Genomic DNA, 12,259 nt, shown 5'->3' with positions numbered 1-12,259 from the left:
TGCCAAGTACTGCCCTGAGAGAAAAAAACATCATTTGTTTAGCAAACTAGCCATCAAATGCATGGGTTAACTTAATGAAGATGGAAAAAACTGAAATGCTAGCCAGTGTTTCTGGTATTCAGTTTCCATGATTTTTGCTGTAGGGGGAAGAAGACTTTTTTTTCCACAAAGGAATTCATTATTTCCTGAAACCTGTTCCCTTTCCCAAGGCACATTCAGAATTAGATACCCCAAATAGCTAGTGGCTTTTTAGAGATCCCTTATCGTGTTTTTCTATTTTATCCTTTTTTTTTTTTTTTTTTTAATTAATCCTTCTTCCTTTTGGATAGGTTTGAGTAAGCATTGTATAAGCTTCTTCTGTTTAATTTTCCCCCTTTTATTTAAAAACCAAAATTCTCAGAATTTTTCTGAATTTGGTGGAAGCTTGATCTGGAAGCATCATACATTGAGCTGATTGGAAAAAGTAGCTGCATCACATGGACAGAAGGATAGTGCACGTTGAACTTTGATCTTAGATTACTATTTCTTTCCTCTCTCCTAGTCCTTGTTATCATAGCCTTTCTATTCTGTTTCTTTCATTTAACCTCTGTCCTTTCCAGGTGTCTGTTTGCCCTCTGAAGCTACCTAATTGCTGAGATAACTGCCAGGTTTTATCAGCCTTATACCTCTTTTTTGTTAATTAAAAAGTATGTAAATAGTTAGAGAGGGGAAAGCCTTGTTCTCCCCAAACTTGCATTATTTTATTGGTTGACTTAGTTGCTTTTAATGAAGAAGATACTGCTTTGGCTCTGTAGTCAATAAATGTCTTTCAGTAGTATTCTTTATTACATGCAGTGAATATTTGACAACTCTGTAAATGCATTCATTGAGTTCTGAGTAAGAATTAAAACAAATTCTTGCAACTTTGAGACAAAAACATTCTTTTGCATACTGTAAGTTTACTTTGGGAAATGAGTTTGTGATGTATATTTTAGCCATACAGCTACTTTCTGATTTTCCTCTCCCTTTTCCAAATGATTTGTTATGAGGAGTTTGCATTGTATATCCAGAGGAACTATAAGCACCCAAAGGTGGAGAGTCTTTATTGACTCTATAAGCACTAAATCGTGTGATAGCATCAGGTAACTTCTTCAGGTCTGCCTTTTGGATCCCTCCTTTAAAACTTGGGACAGCACAGAAATAAATACTTCTCTGTGAAGACAAAATGTTTGCTTTTGTTTTATCCTTTGACATTTTGGAAGAAAATTCCAAATATTGATGGGTAAGATTTGGGAAATGGGGAATAGCTGGGCTGAATATATTTTCATCTGTAATACTGTTTCTGTTCTTAGGCCTGTGAATCAGTAGTTGAAAGTGATTTTTATATGGTATTATTTCTCTTCTTTAAAACCATACTTTCTAATAATAATTTTTTAGAAACCATATTTATTTTTCTTTCTTTTTAGAGTCCTCATGGTGTGCCAGTACGAAACAGTGGGAGTCCCAAGTTTGCTATGAAGACACGACAAGCTTTCTATCTCCATACAACAAAACTGACAAGAATTGCCAGACGTTTATGTCGAGATATCTTGCGCCCTTGGCATGCTGCAAGACATCCCTATCTGCCTATTAACAGCGCAGCAATCAAAGCAGAATGTGAGTGGTGATGCAGCTGGGACCTGCTCTGGGACCTACTTGTAAAGGAACCCTTTGAGATTCCTTTCCTATAAAGTTTGAGTTGCAACTTCTTGAGATGGTCTTTTGCATGTAGCTACTGGTTTCCCAAATCTAGCTATACTTGCAGAGCATTCTAACTGATTGTAGGCTAGACAAATAACTTTGAAAATTCATGAGTTGTTTGTTCTAAAATATTCATGTTTGCTGTTACATTTAGCATTCTCCTGCATTTGTGTCCTGTTGCCAAGACATGCTTGCAACCTGTAAAATTTCTTTTAATTGGAAAGCTCTTTCAGGATACTTTAGTTATTCACTTAGTTTTGCTATATCTAAATGTCTTTACCCTCTAATTATTTTTCTTTGTTTTACAGGCACAGCACGTTTACCTGAGGCATCAGAAAACCCATTGCTATTAAAGCAAGTGGTTCGAAAGCCTTTAGAAGCAGTACTCCGGTATTTAGGTATTAAAACCAAACAACACCAAACACAAAAACCTCCAACCAAACAAAAACCCCTACTAGCTAATTCTGCTAACCATTTCTTTTCCCATTTGGTTCTGGATTTAGATGCTGGTTCTGGATTAAAAAAGAAAACGTGAAAGCCTCCCCATGAACTTGTCCTTTTTACTACTTAATTTGACAGACCTAGTGGCTCAGCAGTCCACTCTGGGCTCATGGAGCTGTATCAGAAATTTCAAGTAGAGGGCGGAATGTGTTTGCTGTTGCTTCTGATGTATGTGGGGATAAGTTACCATCTGATAATGGAGGCATAAACATAATGTTTTGGGAACAATTGGTCAGTCCACTGTTCCAATTTTTGGGCTGTCTGGAGGCAGTTCCTACAGTCGGGTCCTCCAAGAAGCCTCTTGGGTTTAGGATAGCACTGTGTCCCACAGCTTGTGAATCAGCTGCTGGCTGTTCTGTGCTAGAGCTAGACAAGGGGACAATACTTCCATTCTTTACTTTCTTCTTGGTTTGGGGGGGGTGGGGGTGGTTTTTGTTTGTTTGTTTGTTTTGGGGGTTGTTTTGTTTTGTTTTCTTGAGGACTTGGGCCTCGTCAGCTGATCTGTGGGGGCATGGTGGGTAGCTCCGTCCGGGACCTTGGTGTAAGTTTTAGGTGCTGGAAGCATCTAAAGTGATGCTACGTGACATGCCAGCTCTGACTACAAATGGATGCAAAATAATTTTCCCTATTGTTGCTGGAGATATCCTGAAGACATGTGTCAGGTTGTTACAGCAGTCTAATGTGAGTCTAACCACAGAAAGCTAGTTTGGACAGTGGTACTTTGAAGGCTTCCAGATTAACAAGGAAATTGATTGCCTTTTTACTCTGATAAGAAACACTGGAGTTGATTTTATGTCTCTTTGAACATTTTTGTTGATGAAATATTGTAAGGCTCAAGGCTTATTAAATATTTACTGCTTCTCTGTTGAGTGTTGTACTTCTGCTGTGTACTGATGAGCTACACAGATTGAGAAACCTTTAGATACCTATAGTGCAATGAAAGAAAGCCAATAAAGGGAGAAGTTTTGCTGTTGGACAAAATCTTGCTTAAAATAGTTGTACAGAATGTAGCAATAGATTTTAAGACTTCATTAGTGCTGTGTCAGGGTCTCCATTTGACTGTTGAGCTGGGAGAAGGGAGTGAAAGAAATAGAGGGAGGCTGAAGGACTGGCGAGAACATATTCTTAGAGGTGTCATGCTCAGTGTGCTTTAAGTTATATGTTACTCAGCTGTTGGGGCTGCGAGAGAAAAACTCGGTTGAAGCTCCCGTTTGCTGTTGCTTGTAACTTTCTCAAAATCTTTTCTGTCGAACAGCGTGTGCTTGATCTCTGCCTTGGCCACAAGTTTGAATTCAGACAGTGTGTTCTTTATGGTGGTGGTTTGAATCCTCAATTTGTTTGGTCAGTTTAGAAATTGTATTTTTTTACAAACCTTGCAAAACTGGCAAGGTTGTAATTACCCCAGAGTTTAGGGGTGTTGCTTGACTGCCCAAAGATGGCTTTTAATATAGACCAGCCCCAAAATGATCCCAAATTGTTGGAGAACAGTGTTTTGGAAATAGATTCAAAATGCTGTTCTTATCAGCTCTTATTTTAGGATAATGTTATGACATTGGTGTTAACATCTTCAGTAGAGGTGAATTCCTAAATATACTTAAAATGCTTTATATAAATAGCAATCTCCAGTCAAAATTATTGACTGAGATAGTTTGTATATAAGGGGTATATACTTGGTCACCTTGGAAGTTTGCAGGTTGTTTTCAGATTTATAATTCCAGTATCTTCACTAATTAAAACCACCCCACCTTTCTGTTTTACAACAGAGTCTCATCCGTGTCCTCCGAAACCAGATCCTGCAAAGAGCTTGTCCAGTTCTCTCAACAATCTGACTCCTGCTAAGTTTACGCCTGTCATTAATAATGGGTCCCCAACTATCCTGGGAAAAAGAAGTTATGAACAACACAATGGAATGGATGGTAAATATTTTTCTGCAGAATGTATATTGTCTATATATGCTTTTTCTTCTGTCCTTTTGGTATACAAGGAGATTATTTAAAACTATAGTCCTTCATATAAATTCCAAGTTTCCTATTCGTGAGGCAGGTTATTTTTTTCCTTTTTTAAAAGCCACTTGTCCCATTTCTCCTTCTGGGTGAGACACGTGATGTGTACAGCCTGGGTGGTGCACGCACGTAAGCCTACTGTGCTAGTGGAGCTCTGCCTAGCTTGACCAACCTTGCAAATGGGATAATGAAGGAGAAACTTCCCTTCAATTTTTAAATGAGTAGTATGAAGAAAACCTTAATAGCTTTCTTCAGTGATGTTTCCTTTTTCTTTTGAGGTTTACAGCTTTTTAACCTGTAGGTAGTAGCAGTGCAGTTCCCAGGTGGCTTTGTAACGTGTGGATCACCTGGCTTTCAGCAAAGCTGCCAGAGGCTGCATGCCATCGAGAAAGGCAGGCTGCTGGTTAGCTGAGGGAAGCAGACATGCCAGATCTGGTGTGGCATAAACCTGCTCCTGCCTTGCACAGAACCGGAGCATTTGCTTTTGCTGGCCCTGTCACTGAGCACCTCTGTGCAATGGAGTTTGGGCTTCATCTCCTCAAGAATAAAAGGCATGGGGAAGATGTTTGAAGTGGGAGTTAGATGCAGGATGTTCCTGGCATAGACTCCAGGGCTCTGTTCTGAAGAGTTGCTCTTGCCTGAGAGTGTCAGGGAAGAGAAAGTGCAGTCTTTTTTTCAGATGAGGATAAAAGGGTCTGTTCAAATGGTCTTGACGGGAGTGAGAACATGGAGGGTAGCTCTCCTTAACAGGGGAAAGGGACAGTTGGTTTAATGGTGACTCTGAGCAGGGAGGGAGATATGGAGAATCTTTCTCTTTTTTTACCTTTGATTTCAACTTTATATGTGGCTTATCTGAAATATAATTACAAAAATTTGATACCTTATTGTTTGTGTTTTAACATTAAGAACATTTTAAACTACTGCTGTTCAGGTTGCTGATGTGATGTTTTTCTCTTTTCTGTTCACTTGTGCTCTATCAGGCAACATGAAGAAGCGCCTGTTGATGCCTAGCAGGGGTAAGACCTTGAAGCTGCGCTCAGCTTATGCTAGGAGAGTGATTTTTAGTTTCATCTGCTGGCTTGTCTGTGCTTTGTGGCTAATGAGTCTGTGTGCACCTTTTGTGTTGATGTCTAAGTGTTCCTTGGGTAACCATTTCCACCCATGGTTATGCTGCTCACCTTCCAGGCTTTTCACATGCAGATGACAAGTCGTACGACCGTGCTGAAGACATGAAGTGCTATGTTCAGAATTCATTACTAATTCCTCGAGTTGACAGAACAGTTTTCTAGCAGTTTTGTGAAACTGCTGAAAGCTGTGATGGTTGGTTTGAAACTAGGTGTCGTTTCACTGTTCAACTTTTAAGAAATCAGTTTCATGCGTCCAGAACTGCTTTAAATTCGCTTTGACCAAAAGAAATACAAGACTATTCACATTGAGTCCCAAGTTCAAGTCTCTATATTTTCCATTGTGAGTGGACAGTCCCAATGGTGAGAGACTGTCTGTGCGTTCTCTACTTGCAGTAGAAATGGTTTTCAAAATTTCCACAGGTTAAAAATTAATCTGTTCTGACTACTGAATAGACCTCAGAAGCTTTAGTTTGTGATAATGCAAGAAACGTACATATGATTTCACTTAACCAAATTCAATAGAACAGACCAATTTTGAATAGTTAAGATATCTAAATGTCATCATGAGACAGGCAAACACAAAAACTTCAGCTTACGTGTTACCATGAAATGGCCGCCACTGCATGCCCTGTTGTTAAGCTTTGTGTTTAATGGCTGAGACAGTGGATGACTGTTATCAATATTTACATGCATGCATATATAAGTGCATGTGGAGAATACAGTAAGAATGAGGACAATGATCATTCTACTGTCTTGCTGTCTTTGGGAATTTATACCTTGATATTGTGTTGCTGAGTTTTTAATGTGCTTTTTAACTTTTGTGTTTTGGGAAGAATAACAAAACCCTGCTGCCTTGGTCAGTTTGGCTTCCTTGGAAGCTTTGTTCAGTAAAGGGGGATGTAGATGCAGAGTAGCTCCTAGTGACTACCTGCTTATGGGCATGCCTGCTGCTCCCTGCTAAATGTCCTCATCAGCAAGGGGACTGCTGAGTCACTCAGCAGATGACACACTTCTGAAGCTTTGAGATGTTGTGGTCCAAAGGAGGGAAGTAGAAGAACTGATCCTTCCCTCAGGAAGGCACTCTCTGTGTAGAGCACTGGATTTGATAACCTGAAACCATTTACTTACTGGAAATGGAGGATTCTTGTTTTAGTGTTTTAAGATGTCTGTCTGCTGGTACACATATTTGGTTAGATACATTTCAGTCATAACTGTTGCTGGAGCAGTTGGCAAAAAGAAGATTTGGGTGAAGTACCTGTTCAGGCTCCTCAGAACACGCATTTCTCTGATACATATCTGCGTAGTTGTGCAGGGGCTGGCTCTCACCAAGTGCCTGCTGCTTTATCTGCTCAGTCTGTTCTCAGCCAGCCACTGAAATACTTGGAGTAGTATTTGTTCCTGTAACTGCTAGGTAACAGAGTACAATTCAGTCCCAGAATCTGTTAAGCTGCTGGGGTAGTGAGTGTTAACTGGATATTTTTGTGAGCTGTTCAGCTTAAAATTGTTGGTTGAGATTTATTTGTGAATGGAAAACGTTTGCCACCCTGCAATTTTGACATCTGGAATATTTTCTGACCCTGGGTTGCTGGAAGTTTTGCCGAGACAGAGAGGGAAGGGAACCACCTGCAAGGAAACAAGGTTTAAAGAACTTGGATCAAGATCTGCTGGGCACAGGGAAACAGATGGTGGAAGTTTGGTGGATCTATTTCTGGCCTGGAGACAGTTTGTGTGCCAGTGCCAATTAGCATTGGTTCCCAGTTGCCTTGCATGTGAGCTGGTAAGCTTTGCTGGCTCTGGGCATGGCTAATGCCGGTTTCCTGTGCCGTGCCAGAACTGGGAATGTGGTGCTGAGACTACTCCTTGGGTTTGGATGGAGTCATACAGGCTTACTGGTTTGGGGGGGCTGCTGGTGGGAAGGGAGAGGAGGTTGTCAGCGGAGAGGAAGAGCACAAGTTGGAACTGTTGTGAAGGAGAGGTGAATGGCAGCAAGAGTGATGAAGCCTTGTGACCAGAATTCAGGAGCCAATGATTTAGTATAAAAGGACTGAAATAAACCCATCTATCCAGAATGACTGATTTTTGGATTATAACTGGCCTAAAATAGAAGAAAAATTAATGAGAGTAAAACTGAATTGTTATAATCAGTCAGATTCTTCATTTACATAGCTCCTGTAGATACTATGGGAAATTGTGGGGGTTCTTTGTTGGTTTTATGTTTTTCCTCGCCCCTTAGTGATACATGGTGGCGTACTGGCTGCTTTAGGTCATAGTAGGAGTGCACTGCAAAGAAAAGCTGGTGTTAAGACGACTGCTGAAAATACTCTTTCTGCACAAATTTAGGTGCAGGAAGACACTTTGTCCACCTAATGTCTCCTTGAAATAGTTTTGAAGGAGATGTTAACCTACTGCAATGTTGTATTAATTAGCCAGATTTTTTTCTGCTTCCTGCTGATGTGCTGTGTTGGTGGCACCTGGAAGATACCTTACAGTTTGGACAAGTCACCATGTCAAAGTCTCTGACATATGACAGTGGACAGCTATTATGGTGGGCTTTAGCTGAAGTCTCTTTGCTGGTGATAAAAGCCTTTTGGTGCTGGGCTACTACTTTCAAACTCATGGGAGAAGTATGTATACTGTAAATTATGGCTGGTTGCTGAACTGATTGCATGTGATAAGTTTGTAAGGCTGTCCTCATGGCCAGATCATAAAGCAATATAAAATCAAGAGATTGCTTTGCAGGGAATGAGCCAAGTAGCAGCTTGTATTTTTGCTTAATGTAAAGCATTAACATCCATGTTTGTATGTATATCGTGGTATGGTCAGGTTTGTAAGGCATTTAAATTCCCATGGCACCTGCTGCCTTCATTTAGAATTCAGCTGTTTAACATTGCTGAAAATTGAACTGTTCATGTAGGATTTTGGGTGTTCCTTTAGGCAATGCTGCTGGAAGATATTCATCTGAGTCTCTACCACCCCTTGTTATTTAGGACTATGGGTGGTTGGTCGTTAGAACTCAGCCCTCAGAAAAGTTAATCAGTGAAGTGCCTAGATGAATGTTCCTGCATAAATGGAAACACTGTTCCTAAATATGCCCAAACAATGACTGAGGGTGGAGGGGTTGGGAATGGAAGACCACCTAGTCTATGGGCAGATGCAGGTTGGTCGGACTGAACTCTGTGTGAAGAGAGGTAGTAATGGGAAGTAAGGAAAGGCTGGGAAAAGGGGAACCTTGGCGGTGAGAGATCGAGGAGGAGAACAAAAGGAAACTTGTTAGTGGGCTGCAGCCAGAACTAGTTAAAACTGATTATGGAAAAATTGGAAATTGCTGAACTTAAGAGAGTACTTCAGATTTTTTCCTTTGGAATATTGTTGTTTGTTTGTTTTTTCTCTTACTATGTAACTCCAGCTAAGTGTCTTTAACTTTCCTTTTTCTCACTCATCCCTGCTTAATCCTTGAGAGAGTTGAACTTTTTCAAGCTTTGAATATTATTTGTCTGGCCAGGCATCTAGCATTTCGACCGGTGCTTGAATTCCAAGAATGGGAAAATGTTCTTAATTTCATCTTGCCTTACTACCTCCACTCTATTTTATAAGAAGGGTGTAGTCCTTTCATCTATTTTGTTTCCCTCTTTAAATCGCATTGGAGGTATCATCAGGCATACAATGCCCTTCCCAGTTCTCCTTCAACATTAGATTAGCATGGACAAATTGCTGCAGAATCCTATTTTTGGAGCATGAAAAGTACATGGAGTCTCATAAGCTGTCAAATACAGTGAGGTGTTAAAAAATTATAGTTTATGGCTTTTTCATTAGTGTTCTGGAGCTTGACTGACAATATTTGCCATGAAACTTCCTCTAAAGAGATAGAGAGGATGTCTTATGTTCTGGACCCTGTTTACTTTTTTCCTTACAGCTATCCAGTTATGGGGTCTGCGTGATACTTGTTTATGCAGATTTCTACTGGGGGAAGGGAGGGAGCATTGTTAGATTTTTATTTTTTTCCACTCTCTTTTACACCACGTTAGCTTTCATCTAATCAAATCTGTTTTTCAGGGTCATCACATGCACTCTAAAATTGGCAGAAAGAGAGAGAACGTGAATGAGTAGCTGAAATAAAGGGAAGGCTTTTCCCAGCAACAAACTTGCATTGATAAAATGGTAGCGGATCGAATGCTGAAAATTGGAGAGGGTTTATAGAAGAGTCGTGAAAATGGTGAAGGGACTGGAAAACACACTGTATAATGGAAAATGCTTTTATCAAAGTGGAAGTTGTAGATGTTTGTCTCTGCTGACAGGAGCAGCAGAAGTGTAATAATAGAGGGCTTTTTAGTCTAGCTGGGAATGGAATAATGAGCTGCAGTAGCCAGAAGGTACAGTAGAAAAACTTTGGCTAGAAACAAGCTGCAAATTTTTGAGTGAGGTTAATTAACTGTTGGAATACCTTGCTTCTGCTACTGAGGATTTCTAAACCAAAATGGAATGTCAGTCTCATTTAACGTTCTGGTTCATTGTTTCTCACCTCCTTTTGGGGCAATGTGAATGAACTCCTAGAACTGGAAGTATTCATCAGCCTAGCATGGCATTAGTTTAATTATCAAGAGATGAGCATGGAAGTGGAAATACTGTTCTTGATCAAAAACAGCTATCGAGGTGGGAATATAAGGAAATTCTCTCGCATCAGCTCTGTAGGTGACCAGACTTATCTCAAAGTTTTTTTGTGGCTGACTTAGACCTTGCAGAAAGCATGGACTTACGTGTATGCATAAGTAGCATTAAAATTCTGCCTTTATCAGCAGTGGTCCTGGCTGCCCTTCCTTTGGCCCAGCCAAAGGAAATCAGCCCATGCAGGAATGACTATAAACAGCAGGGAGCATTGGTCCTTTAATGAGTAATGTGATACATGGGGTACTGGAGAAAAGTCCTGGCTTTAGCTGTTGGTATCTGGACCAGAGTAATGCTGACTAGTGTCAAGAGAGAAAATGTTCAGTGCTTCTTAAAAGAATGACTGTTTCTTGCCAGCAGCAGCACAGCTGGGAAGAATGACAAGTTGCTTGAAAGGCTTTTTGGAGACCCCAAGAACTGTGCCTGTGCAACTTCCCTGCTTTACATTATATACCAAAAGTACAGATTATTTTTGAGAATTGTACATAGGATTTTGTGTTCAGATGTTAAGTGAAACTTTTTTGACTTGCCTTCAGCTTAGCTGTGATACTGTGATCAGTTTCTTTTGGTGTTATGGAGAAAGATATGGAAATGAAATCGGGTGATGGGCATCATGCTCTATGGATCAACTGGTGAAAACCATTTCATTTATGAGGGACGGCATGGAGTAAGATGCAAATGTTGGTTGAGAGAGAGGAGAGTGCATATCCCAAGGCAATGGTAGGGAGCAGGTGTAATTACGATGAGAGGAGATGAATGTGTAACAATGCAATGGCAGAATTGCAAATGCCCCGGATAGTACAAAGCCTGAATTTGTAATTAAGTGGAATCTACAAGTGTGATACATATCACACATATATATATATATATATATATATATATATATATATATATATATATTACACACGCACAGACACATAGATATTCGTATGTGATGTGTAATATTCCCAATTCTATGAACAGTGAATAATTCAGTGGTTTCTGCAAATCCTAAAGCAGTGAGGTGCATGGTTTTGTTGCCTCTTTTTTTAACCACTTAGTGTGTTACAGCCAGACAGAATATACTGTGATGCTGTTTTAGGAATGAAGGTGGATAGTATTGATTGACTTGACACCAAGATAGATAGCAGCTCTCCATTCTCAACATACTTGTCGAAGGGTGGCTACTGACTCATTGTAGTTGGATGTCACTGACCAGAAAGTATTAGTAGGGTCCTTGAAGTACTCTTAGCAGAAGGTACAGCTTTGCATAACAAACACATCATCTGAGAGGTACTGTGAAGCAAATTAATGTGAACTGTTAGACCAAGCATTTTAGGAAGTACTGTCAAAATCCAACAATGTTAATGTGCAGGGGTTAGTGGAAGGAGGTGGCTAGTGAACGACTACTTACTCACCCAAAATTAAAGCTCTTCTTTGTGGAATCTCTCATTTGGAGTTACTGTTTGTTTAATGTTGTCTTGAGTTTATCTGTCCAGCAGAGAACTGCAATCACTTCTGTGTTTCTTTACAACCAAAACAGTCTGTATTTCTGTATTTGTTGCATGGGGCTGGGCTACTGTATTCTGAACTATGTGAATCTTTCCCTTTTTTAACCTTAAATCTTTTTTTTTCCTTTTCCTTTGCCAATCTTGGTAGGAACTTACTTAGGTAAGTAAATTGCAATTTTAACATTGTTTTTATGTACAACAGAATTTAAAAAAAAACTTTAGTCTAGGTGGTGTTTAGTACAATGTATGCTCTGTTCTGCTTGTTGCACTTGCATTCCTGAAAGTTTATAGCCTTTGATTGTTAGAACATGGACACTCAATCTGCTCACAGCAGTAACACACTCTTGGCAGTTTAAGAAAGAGAGGGGTACTAAAGCATTCTCACAAGCTTGCAAAAACTGATGTGTGTATATGTCAACACACAGAGACTACTTCAAGTGAACCAGTAACTTGGAAGTGAAATCCTTGTTCATCAAGCCTCATTCATGCATGAATTTTTATTTTTTTTTCCTAGCTTGCTCACAAATGTGGTACTGTTGATGTTTTTGTTACTGCTGGGAAGGATGGAATCCCAGGAGGAGGATTACTTTTGGAAAAGGAAAATGCATATGAAGAGTGTATGGATTTTTGAAAGCAGTGTATTTTAGTATAGTAAACTTGTTGGTTGTGAAAGTGTGTGTTAAATTCTCTACAATCATTGTGACTGAAGATGTGCTTATGAATGTTACTGCATATTGCATGTTCTGCATGATACTTC

The 12,259-nt window shown here is 39.8% G+C and overlaps 1 protein-coding gene across 12 annotated transcripts in view; it reads left to right on the top strand.

Moving 5' to 3' along the window:
* MTA1 (metastasis associated 1) overlaps positions 1–12,259 on the top strand; it is an 88,044-nt gene that overhangs the window by 61,959 nt on the left and 13,826 nt on the right. For 9 of the 12 annotated variants that reach the window (XM_041127684.1, XM_030032632.2, XM_041127676.1 and 6 more), the window contains 5 exons: positions 1,446–1,635; positions 2,028–2,117; positions 3,984–4,136; positions 5,204–5,239; positions 11,651–11,662. In XM_041127684.1, coding sequence (XP_040983618.1) covers positions 1,446–1,635; positions 2,028–2,117; positions 3,984–4,136; positions 5,204–5,239; positions 11,651–11,662 — 481 coding nt within the window. Of the gene's footprint in view, positions 1–1,445; positions 1,636–2,027; positions 2,118–3,983; positions 4,137–5,203; positions 5,240–11,650; positions 11,663–12,259 lie in introns of those variants that run through there. The other 3 variants (XM_041127683.1, XM_041127678.1, XM_041127685.1) reach the window with 2 other exon arrangements.

Source organism: Aquila chrysaetos, chromosome 12 (genome assembly GCF_900496995.4).
Source record: "Aquila chrysaetos chrysaetos chromosome 12, bAquChr1.4, whole genome shotgun sequence".
In the NCBI taxonomy this organism is placed as follows: Eukaryota; Metazoa; Chordata; class Aves; order Accipitriformes; family Accipitridae; genus Aquila; species Aquila chrysaetos.
This window is presented reverse-complemented; position numbering and strand designations above follow the sequence as displayed.